At 42.6% G+C, this 23,222-nt stretch overlaps 1 protein-coding gene across 1 annotated transcript in view; it reads left to right on the top strand.

Moving 5' to 3' along the window:
* LOC137374222 (transmembrane protease serine 2-like) overlaps nucleotides 1-23,222 on the top strand; it is a 58,914-nt gene that overhangs the window by 18,607 nt on the left and 17,085 nt on the right. The window contains exons 5-9 of the mRNA XM_068040009.1: nucleotides 5,876-6,002; nucleotides 8,875-8,988; nucleotides 9,106-9,149; nucleotides 15,157-15,331; nucleotides 19,198-19,370. Coding sequence (XP_067896110.1) covers nucleotides 5,876-6,002; nucleotides 8,875-8,988; nucleotides 9,106-9,149; nucleotides 15,157-15,331; nucleotides 19,198-19,370 — 633 coding nt within the window. The remainder of the gene's footprint in view (nucleotides 1-5,875; nucleotides 6,003-8,874; nucleotides 8,989-9,105; nucleotides 9,150-15,156; nucleotides 15,332-19,197; nucleotides 19,371-23,222) is intronic.

The following is a 23,222-nucleotide window of genomic DNA, read 5'->3' as shown; positions in this document are numbered from 1 at the left end:
AAGCTACTCCTGTGATATTTCTACAGTATCGATCACACTAAGAAACACTAAGTAGAGACTACTGTTCAACAAAATCATCACCAATATCATCTAGGCATTTCTGCACAGATGAAGATTTTGGGAAGGTTGTTGTCATCGGTTGCAGGCCCGCTGGTGGCTAGTCAGGCCTATCCGTGACCGACAGATTCTCCCACAGCTGGTGCTGGTGAAAGTGTAGTCGCTGCTGGGGGCAATTGGATCTATCCCTTTCCTCCTTTTCTCTTTCATGCTGGTTCTTCGCTCAGTCTCAAAGATATCTGTAGCCTTCCCGATGTCGCATTTCCAGGCATCACGATCTATGTCCTACGCTTCACACTGGCGATGGCCGATGGGGCACACAGAGAGGGACTTCTTCAGGGAGTCCTTGAAATGTTTGCAAGGGGCCCCTCTGTTACTTTTACCCATGTTCAGCTCTCCATACAACACGATCTTGGGAAGGCGACTGTCGTCCATCCGGTCAATGTGACCCGCCCAACGCAATTGGCTTTGCAGGAGGATGGCCTCAATGCTGGTGATGTTGGCTGTTTCCAGGACCTCAGTGTTTGTGATGTGGTCCTGCCAGCGGATCTTGAGGATGATGTGGAGGCAGCGCTGATGGAAGCGCTCTAGAAGGCGTACATGATGGCGGTATAGGACCCATGACTCACCGTCATACAGAAGGGTGGTGAGGACTATGGCTTTGTACACTTTGAGTTTGGTCTGTGCTCTGAGGTTGTGGTTGCTCCACACACATTTGTACTGTCTGCCGAATGTTCTATTTGCTTTTGAAAGCCTATTATCTGCTTCCCTGTCTATGGTGGCATCAAACGAGATGACGCTCCCCAAATAAGTAAATTGCTTGCTGACACTCAGCTCAGTTCCCTCGATGACCATGCTTGGTGGTCTATATTCTTCTTGGGGTGCAGGCTGATGCAGGACTTCAGTCACCTTAAGGAGGGGGTTTACGTACGCTTCTGGACTGATGGAGGCCTTTTCAACCTCAGGCGTCTTCAGGCTCAGCCAAAGACACAAGAAAATCTCATCCGTGAACTTCTTTTTGCCAAAGATTGTGCTCTCCTGGCCCACAGTCAGTCAGACCTGCAACGTATAACAACACATTTTTCCGAGGTGGCACAACGCTCTGGACTAAAAATCAGTCTAAAGAAAACTGAAGTCCTGCATCAGCCTGCACCCCAAGAAGAATATCACCGATATAAATAACTTCTAACTAAAGTTTTCATACAATTTTATGACTTTATAGAATACACAGTAAGTTGTAAAAATAATAAATGAAACCTAAACCAAATCTAATTAATCATTAACTCCCCCACTCAACCACTGAAGCCCAGCTTCAGGGAGGTGAGGTTCAGTTCTCAGATAGAAGCACCAAAGCTGCCTGACTCCCGGAATATAACGCATCAAATGATTGGGCGCATCAGAGGCTAACATGAACTCTCACTCCCTCTAGTTTCTTTCTCCTTCCCTACCCCAGTGTGTGTGCTTTTCTCTCACTTTTCCTCCCCCGGTTTGTGTTTCACTCTCTATCTCTCTCTCTTCTCCCCCACTACCGCCCCCCCGACCCCCCCACCCCCAAGTTTATATTGCTCTCTGTCTTTCCCTCCCTCCCTCTTAGTTGCTTTCTTGGACTTATGAAATTTCCAGATGATTTTCATTTTCCTGATGCCGTTATCCCCACAACCAAAATTAAGAAGCGACAAGAACAGCAGGGGTGAGACAATGTGGTTTGAACATGTGTGAACCGTGCATACGAGGCACTGTTTCTCCTGAGTCGCCAATAGAAGTGCTCGGGGGAACCAACCATTCCGGTAGACTCCAGCCCAAAGTGGGAAGGTTGGAAAACCTATGCTGCATTTCTATTATTTTTTTTCACTCAGTGTCGTCAGGATCTGGAATGCCCTACCTAAAAAAAAAGGTGGTGGGAGCTGATTCCATAAATAATTTTTAAAGGGAGTCAGACAGGTACTTGAGGACAATTAGGGGTGGGCAATAAATGCTGGCCTTGCCAGTGATGTTCACATCCCAAGAATGAATTAAAAAAAAAAGAGGAATTTACCGGATTATGTGTTCTATTCGAGAAAGCCAAGCAATGAAGTATAGAACCATGAGCCTAATCTTATAAGTTTTTATGTACAGCGATGCATTACAAATATGCACCTCCAAACCCAACAACCACCGTTTTGTCTGCTGCTATATAAAGGAACACAAATGAATCCCCAATTGATGGCCACAACCTGAATACAAGTAAACACTCAATTAATATACACTAAATTAGTATACATTACGGACAAAAAGGCAGGGCTGTGGGACCAAGAACGACTGCTCTTTCAACGAGCCAGTACAATCATGATGGACTGAATAGCCTCCTTCTGTGCTGTATGATTCTATAATATCCTCTTGCTATATTCTCTCACCCTGAAAGAAGAAAATGTTTAATGTATTCAAGGAAATTTCAACAATTTTCCCAGAAGCAGTACTGACTGTGTACTGGCTATGTACTGTGTAACATATAATACAAATGTGTTTTTTGTTGAAATATGTGTTTGTTTTATTATTTTTATCTATTTGTTGCTCGTGTTTACCCACCTTGGTTTTTGCTTTCACCTCTCCATTGGCTATGGTCGAATGAGTGGATCAGAGGATGGGGGTGACATTCTTCCAGTGAGCTGAACCAATAAATGTTGGAACCATAGGGGCATTCTAGACAAGCTGAAGACCAATCCCAATCTCAATACAAATCCCAATTTCAATTCCAAAGCCAATAACAATGCTAATGCCAATGCCAATCCCAAACCCAATCCCAATCGCAATGCCAATCCCAATTCTATATCCAATTCTATTCACACCCACACACAACATCTACACATGCAAAATCTCCCAATAGAGATCACCGGATAGAGAGCAGGAGCTGGGATGGGGAAGCTAATTGTAGTTCGCCAGTGGTTCTGTGGATGAGTGCAACTCACTCAGCATAGGCTAGGAGTCAAACTTGGGATCTTCTGATCGGAATAGCTCAATATTACGCCATACTGCCAGTATATTTTCACTGGAGGTGTAGAGTTGCAAGAAACATGACAGCCCATTTATTACTGCAGAACGTTAGAATTCCATCTATCATTTACAGTTCTATCATTTACAGACAAAATAAATAAATATTGGCCAAAGTGTTGCAGTCAGTGGTGAACAAATGGCGCAAGCCATTCATTACATTTGCCTCCAGACTTTCTATGGGCTTTTGCACTGGAATCTGCTGTGATTGGAGAGCCAAATTGGAGGGTAGCTAATGTAACCTCAACTATTTAAAAAGGGAGGTAGAGAGAAAGCAGGGAATTATAGACCAGTCAGTCTGTCGTTGGTACTGGGGAAAACTCTTCAGTCCGTTATAAAAGATTTTATAGCAGAGCACTTGGAGAACAGTGATAGAATCGGACAAAAGGGAAACCATGCTTGACAAATCTACTAGAATTCTTTGAAGATGTAACTAGTAGAGTTGATGAAGGGGAGCCAGTGGATGTGGTTTATTTGGACTTTCAGAAGGCTTCCGACAGTGTCCCATATAAGAGATTAGCATGTTAAATGAAAGCACATGGGATTGGGGGTAGTGTATTGCGACGGACAGAAAATTGGTTGGTGGACAGGAAACAAAAAGTAGGGATAAATGGGTCTTTTTCTGAATGGCAGGCTGTGACTAGTGGGGTACGGCAGGGATCGGTGCTAGGACCCCAGCTATTCACAATATATATTAATGATTTAGATGAGGGAACTAAATGTAATATCTCCAAATTTGCAGATGACACAAAACTGGATGGGAGGGTGAGTTGTGAGAAGGATGCAGAGAGGCTTCAGGGTGATTTGGACAAGTTGAGTGAGTGGGCTAATGCATGGCAGATGCAGTATAATGTGGATAAGTGTGAGGTTATCTACTTTGGCAGCAAAAACAGGAAGGCCGATCATTATCTGAACTGCTATAAACTGAGAGAGGGGAATATGCAACGAGACCTGGGTGTTCTCGTAGACCAGTCGCTGCAGGCAATCATGCAGGTCCAACAGAAGGTAAAAAAGGCAAATGGTATGTTGGCCTTCATAGGGAGAGGACTCGAGTACAGGAGCAGGGACATCTTGCTGCAATTATACAGGGCCTTGGTGAGGCCACATCTGGAATATTGTGTGCAGTTTTGGTCTCCTTATCTGAGGAAGGATGTTCTTGCTATAGAGGGAGTGCAGCGAAGGTTTACCAGACTGATTCCTGGGATGGCAGGACTGATGTATGAGGAGAGATTGAATCAGTTACGATTATATTCACTGGAGTTCAGAAGAGTGAGGGGGGATCTCATAGAAACCCATAAAATTCATACAGGACTTGACAGGGTAGATGCAGGAAGGATGTTCCCGATGGTGGGGGTGTCCAGAACCAGGGGTCATAGTCTAAGGATATGGGGTAAACCATTCAGGACTGAGATGAGGAGAAATTTCTTCATCCAGAGAGTGGTGAGCCTGTGGAATTCACTACCACAGAAAGCAGTTGAGGCCAAAACATTGTATGTTTTCAAGAAGGAGTTAAAGGGTTTAAAGGGATCAAAAGTTATGGGGGGAAAGCGGGAACAGGTTACTGAGTTGGACGATCAGCTATGATCATAAAGAATAAAGAATGGCGGAGCAGGCTCAAAGGGCCGAATGGCCTACTCCTGCTCCTATTTTCTATGTTTCTATGTAACCCTCGATAGGGCTGTGGGACCTGTGTAAATAGGGCAAGCAACCCTATATCTCCTTAACCAATCAAATTGAAGGATCCTGACTGAGCCATGCAGAGTATGAGCCAGTAAGTGTACGAATAGTTAATTCAATGTCAAAACCTATACAAAAAGTGAAATACAGAAAGGGAAATAAAAATGTGATTATGAGTGAGATAAAAGAGCAGAAAGGAAAAGTTAAACATGTTTTCAAAGTTTTTAATTTTTTTACATCTGAAGAAATGAGACTCCACATTGTAAAAGTTAATTTTCAGTGCCAGAGAGGCTTTTTGGCAGTATTTCTTAATATGATGTTAAAGACTCACTTTCACTTGAATGGCGAAGTCCTAACTTTTTTCTGGCATGTTTAGTGGGTTTCTATCTCATGAGTAACACAACTTCTCGCCCTTCCATTTATTCCAATGCCAAACCTCTCCGGTGAGTGTCTCTGTATAGCACAGCTTCTGGAGCAGTGGGCAACCTACGCGGCAACTTCCTGATTTTCACATTTAACTGCATGTGCGGTTGCCAAAAGTTGCTGCCCAATTTACTCTTTAATAAAAGTGAATGCTGATAGCCTCATCGTTATTTTTTACTGCAAAATCAGGGCCAATGTTTCCAGAAAGTGTCTGCAATAAATATAACATCAGGTAGTTGGCATAATTTGATATCCCTTATTGTGTCTCTTTTTAGAGTATAAGTGCCTTTGATTCTGTGTGTCACTAAAGGCTCAGTGTTAGTGTATAAAATATTGTAATTTTCCTTTAATTAAAACCTGGAATAAGTTAACTAGTGCAGCGGTGTCTGCATTAGTAACTGTTCAAGAGGAGAGCAGTGTAAGAGTATGAAGGTGTCAACAAATATTGAGATTTATAACTTAAATTTTGATAGATCATAAAGACCTCTGATATCGACACCAACGCCATTGCATCCTCTTCTGGTCAATAAGCTATTTGAATTGCTTATTAATCAACGAAAGAGGAAGTGTTTTTAGCCACAGTTCAATCATGGTTAAACATAAGAATGGAACGTGATGGCTTGAACCCAACTGAAGGAATTTTGTGATGTAGGCAACAAGGTTTGTTACATTTTTTCCTTTTAAATTACAGTTCAGTTGGCAAACTCAAGTTTTGTGCTTTATGCCAAGTCTCTGACTTTGGGCTGGAGGCCAGTCTGTCATGACCACTGGAACAGGATTCATGGAAAGCAAGTCTGCAAGACAATAGGATATGACAGGTAACGGTCAAAGAGATAAAATTGATGTATTTTCTAATGCATACCTTGAAAGCTAATCACATACACCTGTGGAAAGAGAAGCAGAGTTAACATTTCGGGTCAGTGACCCTTCTTCGGAACTGACAAATATTTGAAAAGTCACAGATTATAAGCAAGTGAGGTGGGGGTGGGGCAAGAGATAACAAAAGAGAAGGTGCAGATTGGACCAGGCCACATAGCTGACCAAAAGGTCACGGAGCAAAGGCAAACAATATGTTAATGGTGTGTTGAAAGACAAAGCATTAGTACAGATTAGGTGTGAATACACTGAATATTGAACAGCAGCAAGTGCAAACCTGAAAAAAACCCTGAAAAAAACAGTGGGTAAGCAAACTGAACAAACTAAGATGAAATGAAATAAATGCAAAAAAAGATTGTAAAAAATGTAAAAAAGAATGTAAAAAAAAAGGAAGAAAAAATAACTAAAAATGAAAGTAAAATGGGGGGCTGTCATGCTCTGAAAAAGCCCCCCATTTTACTTTCATTTTTAGTTATTTTTTCTTCCTTTTTTTTTTACATTCTTTTTTACATTTTTTACAATCTTTTTTTGCATTTATTTCATTTCATCTTAGTTTGTTCAGTTTGCTTACCCACTGTTTTTTTCAGGTTTTTTTTCAGGTTTGCACTTGCTGCTGTTAAATATTCAGTGTATTCACACCTAATCTGTACTAATGCTTTGTCTTTCAACACACCATTAACATATTGTTTGCCTTTGCTCCATGACCTTTTGGTCAGCTATGTGGCCTGGTCCAATCTGCACCTTCTCCTTTGTTATCTCTTGCCCCACCCCCACCTCACTTGCTTATAATCTGTGACTTTTCTAATATTTGTCAGTTCCGAAGAAGGGTCACTGACCCGAAACGTTAACTCTGCTTCTCTTTCCACAGATGCTGCCAGACCTGCTGAGTGATTCCAGCATTTCTTGTTTTTGTTTCAGATTTCCAACATCCGCAGTATTTTGCTTTTAATCACATACACCTGTTCACCTGTTGGACCTGGGATGTTGCCCCAATAAAGGCTCTAAATGAAATGGGTTTATATGGTTTAACCCGCTTTCTTGAGGGCGTAAGGTTTCACAGAACAGAACTGGCTACAATTGGTCACAAATTGGAAGCCATATTGAGAAAAGTCACAAGGATGGTGTAGGAAATTCAAATATCACACTGGTACAATTGAAGTTGATCATATATGGCTTGAGTGCACTGTTGGAACAGAACAGAGGGAACTTTAGTCTACCTCTGAACTGTGTTGAAGCTAATTTGACCCAACCACCCAGCACTAAGGTCTCCACTGTGACAGGATGGAGATCAATGCATACCTTGAGTACTGTTGGACTTGAGTTGGGGAGCAAAGTAAATGAACAAGCAACATTTGGCATCAAACTGCATTTCTTCAATTCAGCTCCTTGTTTGGAAGAAGCACCATCATGAAAAAAATCTTCTGCGACTAATTTTTCATTGAATGTAAACACACAACACAATGAGGACATCATGAAGGTGCCAACATTTTGAAAATGCTTTGAAGAAAAGGTTTTGTTGAGCATGAAGACAATTCTACTTCAAGTGATACTTGAGAAAGGTGAAAGGCCAAAGCTGAGAACAGGTAGCCTGATTGATGGATGAGACTTTCTCAACCAAAGCACGGCCCGCAACTGGGCAATCAAAATTATTGCCACTTAGTGATAACTTGTCTTTTGAATGTGGTCTGTAGCTGTCTAGTAAACTTTTGGTTGATCTTTCAGGCCTCTGGTTGGATGGGAGGCAAAGCTGTAAAATGGCAGTTTTACCAATTTGTTTACTTTGCTGCTTTTTTTAACATTAACTCTTAATGCTCTGATGAATTCGAAAGCTAGGATGCTCACAAGCCTTCACCAATACCAGTCTCATATTTCTGGACAAAATACATGGTAAAACCTGTTGCTTTATTTGGGTGCCCGCTGTCATGGTTAGCCTCCAGCCTATCTTCTCTCTCTCTCTCTCTGTATCTTTATGTTACTCATACTACTATGGTCAGTGCCGCATGAATTTTCTTCACTTATTCCTTCTGAGGACCGATCACACTAACATGTTTTTCCTCGCAACGTCAAAATTCTTTGCATTGCACCCTATTCTAAAATTCTTTCCCAGGTTCTCAAAATGAAGGAACTTTTATCTTCCTCTTTCAACAACGTTCAGCCTTTAACACCCAACTTGGTGTCACCTAATCATTATTCCATAATTTATATTTCTCTGTCTCTCATCTCCCCCTTTTCTATATTTGTTTAGCATTAAAATAGCACTGGGTGAAACAAGAGTTACAAGCATTTAATATGGAGGCAAAAATGGTGACTTTGAACCAATGATTCCCAAAGCTCTTTGCCACCAGGGTTGTCCCTGTGTTATTTCAGGATGATTTGTATATTAATTGATTGCTATATTAATTAACAACTACCTTACCTTGTGCCATTGTGGCTACCATTATGGTAGAGGATGAACTAGATGAAATTTCGTCTTTTTAAGCTCGCAATTCCTATATCCAATGCATTGGTTTAAAGTCATCAATCTACTATTGTAAGGAATTGTTACCCGGCATTTACCTCCATCAAAGAAGCAGACAATGGAATATTGCATAAATGAATGAAATATTTCACCATTAATATTACCATGTATAATTTTAAGGCCTTTGTCTCCATGTAGGTTGTGGTATTTTCCTTCATTCCTATGAATGGGCAGAGTCATTAAGCTTGAAAAAGCATTCCTGCTTAAATTTTAGATTGTTTTGTAGCTGCCCACACAGTGTATTCCTGACCCAATCTTCCATATTAATTTTTTTTCTCTATCCATCTGTTTCACAGCAGCAGCTATTCTTCCTATGGATCAGCCTTGGCGAGCAGCGTTGGATCCTCAGAGTTTATGATACTGAATGAGAGTTTAAAAACACGAAACACGTACCAAAAACTAAGCTTCAGGTCAGAAATTGCAGAATATACTTGCTCGCATTTCAACGCATCACATTACCTGCTGTTATTTGTTGTGCACTCTCAAACTTTTAACACCCTGCTCAGAAATATGTTTTTCATTTACAGCAAAAATTGCTCGTCTGGATTGGTGGTCACATTACACTGTATAGGTAGGCATTATTTTATTATTGTGACTTTCACTTTATAAGTTCTTCACTTTATAAGTTCTTGCCCTCTTTAGGTTTTCTACATCTTCCCACTTCGTGTCTACACCAATGTGTCAGCTCACATCCCAATCAAAAGGGTAAGTTTAACTGACCTGTGTTTGACCTGCTGGCCTGCCTCTTCTGCCGATCACCTGAGGGAGGATTTTGACATTACCATTGTCAGCATACCAATACTGATCAAGCAACAACATCTTGCATTTATACAGGTGCCTTTAACAAACTAAAACATCCAAAAGCACTTGACAAGCGAAACCAGGGAATTATAGACCAGTTAACCTAACATCTGTTGTTGGGAAATTACTAGAGTCTATAGTTAAGGATGGGCGTGACTGATACCTTGAAAATTTTCAAATCATCAGAGAGCGAGTATGGATTTGTAAAGAGTAGGTCATAGCTGATGACCCTGACTGAATTTTTTGAAGCAGTGACTAAAGAAATCGACAGAACGTCTATGGATGTTATTTATATGGACTTCCAAAAGGCATTGATAAAGTCTGTCACAAGAAACTGTGAGCTAAAGTTGAAACGCATGGAATTAAAGGCAAATTATTGACCTGATTAGGAAATTGGCTGAGTGGCAGGAGACAGAATAGGAATAATGGGCAGGTGCTCTAATTGGCAGGATGTGACTTGTGCAAGGATCTGTGCTATAGAATCATAGATAGTTTACGGCACTGAATGAGGCCACTTGGCCCATCGTGTCTGCGCCGGCTGAAAAACACACCACCCAGCCTAATCCCACTTTCCAGCAGTATTGGCGCTCAACTATTTAGTGTATGTATTAATGACTTAGAGCATGGGATAGAAAGCCATGCATCCAAATTTGCTGATTACACAAAGATAGGCATTATTGTAAACAGGGTAGAACCATAAAATTACAAAGTGATACTGATAGTTTAAGTGAATGGGCAAAAATGTGGCAAATTGCTTTCAATAGAGGGAAATGAGAGGTCATGCACTTTGGATCTAAAAAGGATAGAACAGGGTACTTTCTAAATGGTGCAATGCTAGAAACAGTGAAGGTCCAAAGAGACTTGGGGGTCTAGGTGCACAGATCATTAAAATGCCATGAACAGATACAGAAAATAATCAAAAGGCTAATGGAATGCTGGCCTTTATATCTAGAGGACTAGAATACAAGGGGGTGGAAGTCATGCTTCAGGTTTACAAAGCCCCGGTTAAATCACACCTGGAGTACTGTGAGCAGTTTTGGACACCACACCTTAGCAAGGATATATTGGCTTTGGAGGGAGTGCAGTGTATGTTTACCAGAATGATACCTGGACTCCAAGAATTAAATTACGAAGAGCGAATACACAAACTGCGTTGCTTGGAATTTAGGAGGTTACAGGTGGTCTGATTGAAGATATTATAGGGAACAGATAAGGGTAGATAGAGAGAAACGATTTCTGCTGGTTGGGGAGTCTAGACTAGGGAGTATAGGCTGGGATCGTTTGGAGGCAGTGGGGCTCCCAGTGCCAGGCCAAGAAATTGGGGGGAACCCTGCTTGTGCCTTTCGATCCTCTATTATTCCAGAGGCGAAGTTTCCGGCACTGTGATCCCCATCCCTTTAAAGACGAGAGGTGGAGGTTTTGTCAGTGGCCACAGATGGAGGAGGACCCCCTTCCAAACCTACAGAAATGTGCCTCATTTTATGAGGCACCCTTCCTGCATTGCAGAGGCACTGCCACTCAAGGGCCTCAACTGGCCTCTGGGTGGGAAGGCCGTCACACCTCTGGCAAAATCGCTTGTCAACGGGCCCTCTGCGCCCCCCCCGCCACCTGTTGCAATTCATTGAGCGCCCCCCCCCCCACCCCACCGTCTCAGGGGCGCCCATAAAATCCAACCCATAGTCTAAACATTAGAGCCAGATCTTTGGGGTGAAATTTGGAAACACCTCTACATGCAAAGGATGGTGAAAGTTTGGAACTCTCTTTTGGAAATGGCAATTGATGCTAGAACAACTGTACATTTTAAATCTGAGATTGATAGATTTTTTTAATCCAAAGATGTTAAGGGATATGGGGCAAAGTTAGGTATATGGCCTTTAGTCGCAGATGTGATATCACTGAATGGTGGAAGACTCGAGGGGCTAAATGGCCTACTGCTGTTCCCTGTTCCTATGATAGGAGCATTATCAAACAAAATTTGACTCCGAGTCACATAAGGGGATATTAGGACAGGTGGCAAAAAGCTTGGCTGAATAGATAGGTACTAAGGAACATCATAAAGGAAGAGAGAGTAGAGAGGTGGAGAAGTTTAGATGCCATATTCCACAATTTAGGGTCTCGGCAGCTGATGGCAAGGTGGAGTGACTAAAATTCTCATAATAGTCCTCAATAGAACAATAATGAACACACTGCCCTAAATACACCAAGACTGAACATTCAGCTTTTTATACATCAACATTGTACTCCCATCCTTAATATACCAATACTGAATGCATAATACTCAATACCACAAAACAAAATAATTAGCACACAATATTCATTCTACCAACACTGAACACACAATCTTCGCAATATACAATACCCTAGTGTTGAGCATGCAGTTCTCAGTACACCAATATTGGATTCCATCTTTAATTCACCAAAACTAAACACACTATGCTCACACAGTACACTCAATATATAATATTCAACACACACTGTGGTGAGTAACTCACTTTCTGACTCCGCAAAGCCTGTCCACCATCTATAAGGCACAAGTCAGGAGTGTGATGGAATACCCTCCACTTTCCTGGATGGCTGCAGCTCCAACAACACTCAAGAAACTCAACACCATCCAGGACAAAGCAGCCCGCTTGATTGGCACCCCATCCACAAACATTCACTGCCTCCACCACCAAAGCACAGTAGCAGTACTGTGGATCATTTACAAATGCCTTGCAGCAACATACCAAGGCTGCTCAGGCAACCCGCAACGTCTACCACCTCAAAGGACAAGGGCAGTAGATGCATGGGAACACCAGCTTCTGCAAGTTCCCCTCCAAGCCACATACCATCCTGACTTGGAACTATATCGCCATTCCTTCATTATCACTGGGTCAAAATCCTGGAACTCCCTTCCTAACAGCACTGTGGGTATACCTACCCCTCATGGACTGCAGTGGTTCAAGAAGGCAGCTGACCACCACCTTCTCATGGGCCATTAGGAATGGGCAATAAATGCTGGCCTAGCCAACGACACTCACATCCCCACAAAAAACAAAATTGAGCTCACAGTCCTCAGTGTACCAAAACTGAACACCAAAAAGTAAAATTTTCACTGCGGGTTCTCCTGCCGTAACTGTGGCAAAAGACTGGTGAAATGGCATTTCTCCGTGGGTTCCAACAATTTCCTCTGAAGTTATGGCAGGAAATCGGAAGAACTCTTGTGGAAATTCCAGGCACCAACCCTTAATACACCAGCATTCAACTCTCAATACGCAGCGTACTAACAGTCAATAGTTAATACACCAACTCCACTACTTAACACACCAGCATTCAGCCTTCAATACACTAACACTCACTCTTTGAAATAGCAAGGATTAATATGCAATATTCAATCCACCAAAATTCAGTTAACCAATACATTTATACATAATAGTCAAAATATCAATTATTAACATCAAATGCTCAGTGCATCAGTACAAAATACGCAATGCTCAATATACTAATACCAATGTTTTATTTAACAACAGCATAGTTTCCTCTTAGGCTCAGTTTGAAATGAGCTATGTAGGACTAGTGGATATATTGCACATATAAGTGGCAAAAAGGCAACTACATGACTTTAGGTGCCAGAGTTGGCTCAGAAGTAGCTCTCTCAATTTTCAGTCAGAAGGCTATGGGTTCAAGCTCTACTGCACAACCTATACACATAATCTCGGCAGAGGGAGTGCTGTACTATCGGAAGGCCTATCTTTTGGATGAAATGTTAAACCTCTCAGGTGGGTAAAAATATTGCATGGTATTATTTTAATAAGAGGAGAAAATTTCTGCCCACTGTCCTGGCCAACAACTATCCACCAACCAATACTGAAACCATTGCTGTTTGTGGGAACTTGCTGTGCACCAAGCGGCTGAAGTGTTTCCTTACATTACAATGGTGCCCGCTATTTAAAGGTGGCTGTAAAGTACTTTGGGACATTCTCAGGTTGTGAAAGATGCTATATAAATGCAAGTTCTTTCTTGACGTCAGGAAGCCCTTCTTCATGTAAAGAATGATCCTTCAGAGAGGATGGTGGAGACCAAGACTCTAGAATCATTCAAGAGGCAGTTGGACGCTGTGTCGCTGGGACCTTAGAAAGATGAACTAGATGAGTTGAATTACTTTTGTGATTTTTATGAGCAGGATGGTTTCATCACAGGTGTGTACTGAGTTAGCTCACTGTGTGAGCTGACATGGCAGTACTGATACTTCAATTGCATTCAATGCACCTGGGGATTGGAAGGGAAAATAATCAGTCGGAGCTCCTGAACACCATCTAATGAAATAAAAGCAAAATACTGGAGATGCTGGAAATCTGAAATAAAAACAAGAAATGCTGGAAATACTCAGCAGATCTGGCAGCATCTGTGGAGAGAGAAGCAGAGTTAATGTTTCAGGTTAGTGACCTTTCAGTTCTGATGAAGGTTCACTAACCTGAAACGTTAACCATCTAATGAGTCTTGTTAAAAGATGCACATGTGTGGGCATTGGCTGAGGACAGGCTTGGGCTTATCTGAGATGCTCTATCCCCCATGCCCCTGCCACCCCCCACACCCACGTCTCCATCAATAGTCGACAGAAGTTGTTGGAGAGCTGTCAATTCTCCTGAACCACACCATAGCATAAATCAGTGCCTTCACGATTGTAGGGTATTAAATTGAAGACTTGTCAAAGACTAAGCAAAAAGGAAAACTGTGAATGCTGGGAATCTGGAATTAATACCAGAAGAGACTGGGAGTTCACTCTTTATCAAATCAATAGACAGATTTAAGGTTTTGGTGGGATTTTTCCTCAGAAGTTACTGGTTGAGAAGTTAAGCTGTAGTTGACATTGCTTTGTCATCTTTGATACATAAATTGCAATAGTACAAAAAACAGATTATGTGGCCCAACAATTGGGCTGTAATTCTATGCGCCCTGCAGGAGTGGGCTAGAGGTGAGGGGTGCGTAAAATTGAGAGGCGGAGGGTGCAATTCCCGTCGCTTTCCTGCCCCGCTGCAATTTTATGAGTGGTGGCGGCAAGAAGCGACCCGCCCACTCCAGGCCAATTATGGCCCTTAAGTAGCCAATTAACTGCCTTGTGGGCTGCAGGGAGCCCTCCTGATCGGGCACACTATGCTCCACAGAGGGTGCCCCCCACCCCCACGGCACAAGCCGCCCCCAATGCATTGCATTCTGCCCCCTCCAACTGAACCCACTTGCCTCGCTAGGGCCGGCCGATTGTCCCTGGTGAGGCCCAACACACTCACCCTCATCCTGGGGCTGGTGTCCCTCTTGCTGCTCTCCCTGGCTGCAGTCCCAGCAGTGGCCACCACTCCCAGTGGCGCTGCTGGCCTGCTGGTTTGCCGGCAGCTCTTGGGGCAGGAATCCCATCCGAGGCCAATTAAGGGCATAGGCCACATAAAATCATTGGGTGGATCCCAGGCCCGGTGGAGGCAGGCTTGTCACTGGCTTTTTTGGGCGGTGGGCAGGGCTTCCAGCCCAACATAAAATTTTGGTCTTGGTTCTTTTCTCCATGTGAGTGCAGGTGGCAGTTGGCCTCAATGCACCTGAGCATTCCATTACCCTGCTCACTCCCCATACTTTTTAATATTCCTCCTCTTCAAGCAACTATTTCTCCTCTAAAAGTACTTGTGGATTTAGTTTCAAGATTAAGTTACACCAGAGAATGCAAAATCCCGAGCAATCTTCTTTTCAAAGCCCTTTTTTCAGCCGTGAGATAAATTCTGCCTTCTTCCTCCTTAATATCTTCACTGTAGATTGTGGAATCCGCATCTACACTAGAAATACTTCTGAACGAATAGTTGGTGGACAGCCAGCAGTTGAAGGGGAGTTCCCATGGCAGGCCAGCCTCCACTTGAATGATCGTCATATCTGTGGGGGCACCATTCTCACACCCTATTGGGTAATTACAGCAGCTCACTGTGGAGAACGGCAAGTTGATTTTTCACTAATTAATTTTCATGTTCTCAAATATCTATAGTAAAAGATTCCAAAAAATGTTTTTTTTTGTATCGTACTGATAAAATTGCTGAGTTTTTCCTTTGACCAATGTCGTTGGCTAATGTCATCAAGTCATCTCAATTGTTTGTGATGCTCTCTGGAAATCTGTAACCAAGTAACCCTTCCAATCATTAGTGTCTGTTGGCTAATAGCAATCATGTGACCTCTTCCAGATGCTCATGTCACTTTCCAGCAATTTCATAGTAATAATGTAACCATTTCAAATACTGTTGTGCTTCCCAGCAATTTCATTGGTTAATAGTATTGCATGACTGCTCCCCAAGGACTGCTTTGAAAAGTGACATTTTATCTGAGCAGTGTGATTGGTCTGTTATCAATGCAATTGAAAAATGTCATGTGTCATTGATTCATGAAACCTGCAGTTCAATGGGCCTTGATAACCACATGACCATTTCTATGTTAACACTGCTCAGTGGTTTCTGCCGCTGTAATTGTCCTATGGGAAAAATGTGACTGATAAAGCTCATCCGTGATTGGTCATGGTAGTCACCTCTGAACAGACTTGGGTAACTTCATGACTGTAACATTGACAAATAACCAAGAAAGAAAGAACCACTCGGGTTCTAGTGCCATTCCAGAGATTTGAGCGCATTATCTTGGCTGACACCTCAATGTAGTACTGAGGGAGTGCTGTATTTCACATTAAATGGATAAACTGAGGCCCTGTTTGCCCACTCAGGTGGGGGTAAAAGGTTATACAACATTATGCAAAGAAGAGCAGGCGAGATCTCCCTAGTGTTCTGGCCAAATTTATCCCTCAATTGTTATGAGAGTGCCTCTGTCCTTTGTTAAATTTTTTTTGAGGATTCCTTTTCGAAGATTGAAGAAATGCTAAACTTTGGGGTTTTCAAAGGGAGTCATGTAAATGCCAATTGACTTTGAAAAACTGTCCCAGGAAATGTTTTTTAAAAGGGGCACTGAGAGGTCTTGTGAGGAAAACAAGCCTTTCTGAGAAACCACCTGACTTCCAGCAATAACAACAAGCCTTTCTGGGAAACCACCTGACTTTCAGCTCAGAAAACAACAGGGAACTTTGGACACCTGGAAAAGTTGTTTACAAAGAAGTGACAGGTCAAGATTGATGGATGTCAAAAAGTTGTCCTCCTGTTGTTGGTTTTGCTTTTGAGTTGTTTTGAATTGGGGTTGAACTATATAAAAACTTCCAAAGAGAGAAGAGGACTTCCAAGAAGAGAAGAGAACTCCTAAGGAAGGAGAGAAAACAACAATCTAGTTCAGCTATCCAGCATCTCTATAAAAGACCCTGAGAAGTCCGCTTGTCTCCTGTCTTTGAAGAAAAGCCTGCTAAATTAATTCTCAACCCTGCCTGAAAAGAACTGTTCTAAAAGATCCCAGTGACCCATCTATGTGTACTCGGAGACCCGACTGTGTGCCAGTTTTGGAACACAACATTTCTCATCTGTTTCTTCAAGAATGAGCAAGTATTCAGCCCAAGTGTTTTTTCTTGTCTGTAATAGAGCTCTCAAAAGAAAAGCCTCTTTATTTTTTCAGTTAACCAGTGTATGTGTGTGTATGAGTTTGAGGGGCTAAGGTAAAAAGGGAACTTTAATATTTCAATCTGTGTGTTTATGCTTTCCTTCATTACTGGTTAAGACTTGTTTTAGAATAAACTGATAATTTTATAAACTGATAAAAGCTATTACAGAAACCTGGTTGGTGTGTTTTATTCTGGGATAAAAATAAAGTTTATGATTGACCGTATCGGTAAGTGGGAAAATTTAACTATATGTTGTGACCCATGGGGAAGTGGGACTAGAATAAACAGTGCACTCCTCCTGCCTCAGTTGTAACACAATGCACACCTAAAATAAATTATCTGGCCATTATCACATTGTGGGCAATGCGCAAATTGGCTGTTGCATTTCCTACAATACAACAGTGACTATACTTCTAAAGTACTTCATTGGCCATAAACATAGAAACATGGAAAATAGGAGCAGGAGTAGGCCATTAGGCCCTTCAACCCTGCTCTGCTATTCATTATGATCATGTCTGATCATCCAAGCATCTTGGATCGTCCGGAGATTAAGAAAGTTGCTATAGAAATGCAAGTTTATCTTTCTTTTCTATTTTCTCTACATATTGTGAGTGACCTGTTGAATGTTTCAAGCACTTTTCGTATTTAACTACAATTTGACTCACTGGTAAGTAGAGTTCTCTTTCAGTTAAGTTTTACTGTAGGATCCACTCACATAGGGGGAAGCCAGCTACGCACAGGAACCTGGTGTTTTCAACAGCGCGTTTGTCAGTTTAACCCAGCCACTGCATTTGTATCTGATTTCTGGGTTTCCTGACCAATGCGAGCAAGTGGGCCTGATGATGACCCGCATCAATCTCTTTCAACTTCACTATTTAAAGGGACCTTGCGTGGAGCAGACTTGAAGCACTGGAGAAGCGTTACAGCAGAGCCAGGCACTGCACAGACGGAGGCTGTACTTGGAAAGGCAGCATCAAGGTTTTCTGATGCATCCCTGGACGTGATGCTACGGGCTGTAAGGGCCCACAGGGAGATCCTGTTCCCATGGACAAAAGAGGGAAGGCAGCCTCAACATACCAGCAGACATGGTTGGAAGTGGCCAAGGAGGTCAGCAGCAGGGGTGCCTCGCTCCTCGTTACAATGCTGCAAGAGGTTCAATAACCTGATCAGGCCAGGAAAGGTGAGTGGCAAAGCACGTTCAAGTACAAACCCCCTCAATTTGCCTTTATCAGCACCCTCCTGCACATTACTCCTCAGACCAACAGATCTTGCAGATAAACCCATGCCTGCATTTTGAGGCACCTCCTCACGTCCCCTTCTGACCAGTCACTGCTGATACTCATCCTCATATTTTTTTTTATTCATTCATGGGAAGTGGGCATCACTGGCTAAACCCATCCCTAATAGCTCTTGAGAAGGTGGTGGTGAGCTGCCTTCTTGAACCACTGCAGTCCTTGGGGAGTGTACGCCCACAGTGATGTTAAGAAGGGAGTTCCAGGATTTTGACCCAGGATGGTGTGTGGCTTGGAGGGGAACTTGCAGGCTGTGGTGTTCCCATGCATCTGCTGTCTTTCTAGGTGGTAGAGGTTTGGAAGGTGCTGCATGAGTAGCCTTGGTGCATCGCTACAGTGCATCTTGTAGATGGTACACACTGCTGGCACTGTGCGTCGGTGGTGGAGGGAGTGAATGTTTGTGGACAAGGTGCTAATCAAATGGGGTGCTTTGTCCTGGATGGTGTTGAGCTTCTTGTTGGAGCTGCACCCATCCAGGCAAGTGGAGAGTATTCCATCACACTCCTGCCTTGTGTCTTGTAGATGATGGACAGGCTTTGGGGAGTCAGAAGGTGAGTTACTCACTGCGGGATTCCCAGCCTCTGACTTTCTCTTTTAGCGACGGTGTTTATATGGCTACTCCACTTCAGTTTCTGGTTAATGGTAGTCCCTAGGATGTTAGTGGGAGATTCGGCAATCGTAATGCCGATGAATGTCAAGGGGAGATGGTTAGATTCTCTCTTGTTGGAGATGGTCATTGCCTGGCACTTGCGTGGCGTGAATGTTACTTGCCATTTTATCAGCCCAAGCCTGGATATTGTCCAGGTCTTGCTGCATTTCTACACGGACTGCTTCAGTCTTTTACTACGTTAAAACAATATTGGATTAGATGAAATACGGTGGGAGGAGACTCCAGTGGCGCATAAGCACTGACACAGGCCAAAGGGGAACAAATAGTTTGTTTCAGTGATGTAAATTATTCTCATAAATCTTTTTTCCCTCTTTTTCAGGCATTCCTATCCTTCACTCTGGCATGTGTATGGTGGTTTCCTACGGCAAACTGAAACACTTTATGTAAATTCTTACAATATAGACAAATTTATCAGCCATGAAAAGTTTGACTCAAAAACCAAAGATTATGACATAGCATTAATGAAGCTAAGGACTCCTTTCAAATTTTCAGGTATCTTCTAATTTATTCTATGAAAATACTTAGCTCATCTCCCCTCTGCATTCCTTGGGTTGCCAACTCTGGTTGGATGCATTGTTAGAGATTTCATTACATGACCTTTCACCTCAATTGCCCCAGCCAGTCAAAAATACCTTTTTCTCCTGTTACAACCGAGGTGGGAGGAGTGCACTGTCTTTTCTAGTTCCACTTCTCCATGGTCACAACATATTTCCCCATTTACCGATACAGTCAATTATAGACTCTACTCTTCATCCCAGAATAAAATACACCAAGCAGGTTTCTTTAATAAACAACAAAACTGTCAGTTTATTATAAAATAAGACTTATCCAGTAATGAAGCAAAGCATCAACACATAAATTGAAATATGAAAATTCTCTTTTTAAATACTTATCCCCACATACACACTCTAACACACACTTAGAGAGAAAAAAAATAAAGAATTTTTTTCTGCAGATCTCTTTTACAAATAAAACAGACAAAACAAATAAAAAATATGTTAGCCAAATACTTGTTAATTCTTGAAAAAAACGGATGAGATATGTTGCGTCCCAAAATGACACACAGTCCGTCATCCGAGAACATGTAGATGGGTCACTGGGATCTTTTCTGAAGCAGTTCTTTTCAGGCGGCGTTGAGGATTAATCCGGCAGATTTTTCCAGTTTCTCAGGAGAAATGTAGCATCAGGGGTTGTAGCTCTCACACACACTCGATACGCAGCATTTCACAGAGACAAGAGGATGGAGGCAAGCTGGGTGCTTCACTCTTGGCAAGTTGATCTCCAACTAACTCAAAACTGTCCACATCCCAACTAGAAAGTCAAAACAATATCCCAAAAGTGACCTCCTGCCCATCATAAATCTTGACCTCTCACTTCTCTATAAACATCTCCCTCAAGTCACCAAGGTTTCTGTTGTTCATTGAGCTTAAGGCATGTGACAGCCAGTAAAGGTTTGTTTTCAAACAAGATGTCTCAGTGACCCTTGTAAAAAACATGGAGTATTTTCAGTTTTCCCGAATAAACCAATGTCCATGATTCTAACATGTGAATCCTCATAAAATTTTTAAAAAGAAGTACTTTCATAACACTCCATCTCCAATATTTTAATGACTAATAAAGAATAACAAGTGACTTGAATTTATATAGTGCCTTTAATGTAGCAAACAGAGGTGCTTGAAGATAATGAAACAACCTCTACAAGCTGCACTGCAGCAACTCGCCAAGCCTCCTTTGACAGCATCTTCCAAATCTGCAATTTCTACCGCCCAGAAGGACAAGGGCAGCAGATGCATGGGAACACCACCACCTGCAAGTTCCCCCTCCAAGTCACTCACCATGCTGACTTGCAACTATATCGCCATTCCTTCACTACCGCTGGGTCAAAATCCTGGAGCTCCCTTCCTTAAAGTACTGTGGGTGTACCGACACCACATGGACTACAACAGACAGGAAGGCAGCTCACCAACGCCTTCTCGAGGACATTTAAGGTTGGGCAATAAATGCTGGCCTTGCCAGCGATGCTCACATCCCAAAGACGAATAAAAAACCTTAGCATGCTAGGCAGCATCTGTGGAGAGAGAAACAGGGTTAACGTTTCAGGTCGAAGACCTCTCATCAGAACTGGAAAATGTTAGTGATATAACTGTTTTAAGCAAGTACAGAGGCAGGGAAAAGGAGGAGGGAGAAAAGAATAAAAGGGAAGGTCTTTGATAGGGTGGAAGGCAGGAGAGATTACATGACAAAAGGGATGATGGTGCAAAGCATAAGTCAGGATGTTCACTGCTGATTGCATGGTGTTCAGTTCCATTTGCAGTTTCTCAAATACTGAAGCAATCAGTGTCCACATGTAGCAAGACCTGGACAACACCCAGACTTGGACTGATAATTGGCATTTAAAATTTGAGCCACACAAATGCCAGACAATAATTACCTTCAATAAGAAAGAGTCTAACCTACTCCCCTTGACATTCAATGGCATTACCATCATTGAATCCCCCTCCATTAACATTCTGGGGGTTTTCATTGACTAGAATCATAACTGGACCAGCCACATAACTTACAGTGGCTAGAAGATTAGACCAGAGGCTGGATATTCTGTGGAAAGGAAAACACCTCCTGATTCCTCAAAGCATTCCCACCACCTACAAGTCACAAGTCACGAGTGTGATGGAATACTCCCTATTTGCCTCAATGGGTGTAGCTCTAAGAACACTCATGAAGCTCAACACCATTCAGTACAAAGCAGTCCGCTCGATTGGCACCCCATCCACCACCTTAAAGATTTACACCTTCCATGTGGTGCATACTGGTAGCAGTGTGTACCATCCCTGGGGAGATGGTGGCATAGTACTAATGTCACTGACATTGTAATCCAGAGGCCCTGGCTAATGCCCTGGGGACATGGGTTCAAATCCCACCACGCAGCTGGTGGAATATAAATTTGATTATTTAAAATCTGGAATTGAAAGCTAGTTTCAGTAATGGTGCCATGAAACTATCATCAATTGTCATAAAAACCCATGTGGTTCACGAATGTCCTTTATGGAAGGAAATCTGCCATCCTTATCCCGTCTGACCTACATGTGACTCCAGACCCACAGCAATGTGGTTGACTCTTAACTGCCTTTTGGGGTGGCCTGGAAAGCCACTCAGTTCAAGGGCAAATTAAGGAGGGGCAACAAATACTGGCCTTGCCAGCGATGCCTGCATCCCATGAAAGAATTTAAAAAAACTACAAGATGCACAGCAGCAACTCGCCAAGCCTCCTTCAACAGCACCTTCCAAATGCATGATCTCTACCACCTGGAAGGACAAGGATAGCAAGTGCATGGGAACATCACAAACATGCAAGTTCCTCTCCAAGTCAGACATCATCCTGCCTTGGATATATAAAACTCCTCCTTCATCATTGTTGGGCTAAAATGCTGGAATTCCCTAACAGCATGATGGGAGTGCTTTCACCACATGAACTGCAGCTGTCAAGAAGGTGGCTCTCTAACATTTCTCAAGAGCAATTAGGAATGAGTAATAAATGCTGGCCTTGCCAGCAAAGTCCACATTCTCTGAATGAATAAATAAAACAAAAATTAAGTGCCAAATTGATGTCAATGTGGATCAGGGCAAAAACCTGGGAGTCATACTTGGCATAAAGGAAGATCGTTGTTGTTGTTTGAGGTCAATCATTTCAACCGAAGGATATTCCTGCAGGAGTTCCTCAGAGCAGTGTGCTAGGTCCGACCATCTTTAGCTTCTTCATCAATGACCTTCCCTCCGTCATAAGGTCAGAAGAGGGGCTGTTGCTGATGACTGTACAGTGTTCAGTACCATTCTTGATTCATCAGATACTGAAGATGTCTTGCCCACCTGCAGCAAGAACTGGACAACATCCAGGCTTGGGCTGATAAATGGCAAGTAATAGTTGTGCCATCCAGGAGCCAGACAATGACCATCTCCAATAAGAGAGAGCCTAACCATCTCCCCTTGACATTCAATACCATTGCCAAGCCCTCACCATCAACATCTTGGGGGCAACCATTGACCAGGATCTCCACTGTACCAGCCATAGCTATGAGAGCAGGTCAGAAGCTAAGCACTGTGTACTGTTATTGAGATGGAAACAGATGGTCTTAGTGATGGCACAGATATGTGGTTGGATGCTCGTGTTGGGGCAAAATATGACACTGAAGTTGTGAGCAGTCTGGTTCAGCTTCAGACAGTTGTCAGGGAGAGGGATGGAATTGGTGGTGAGGGATTGGAGTTTGTCGCAGGGACTGAGGACAATGGCTTCAGTCTTCTCAATATGTCAGACAAGCACTATGACAATTTAGAGACAGTGGAGGGATC

This window comes from Heterodontus francisci, chromosome 10 (genome assembly GCF_036365525.1).
Source record: "Heterodontus francisci isolate sHetFra1 chromosome 10, sHetFra1.hap1, whole genome shotgun sequence".
Classification (NCBI taxonomy): domain Eukaryota; kingdom Metazoa; phylum Chordata; class Chondrichthyes; order Heterodontiformes; family Heterodontidae; genus Heterodontus; species Heterodontus francisci.
The sequence above is the reverse complement of the archived record's forward strand: the minus strand, read 5'-3'. Positions and strand labels throughout refer to the sequence as shown.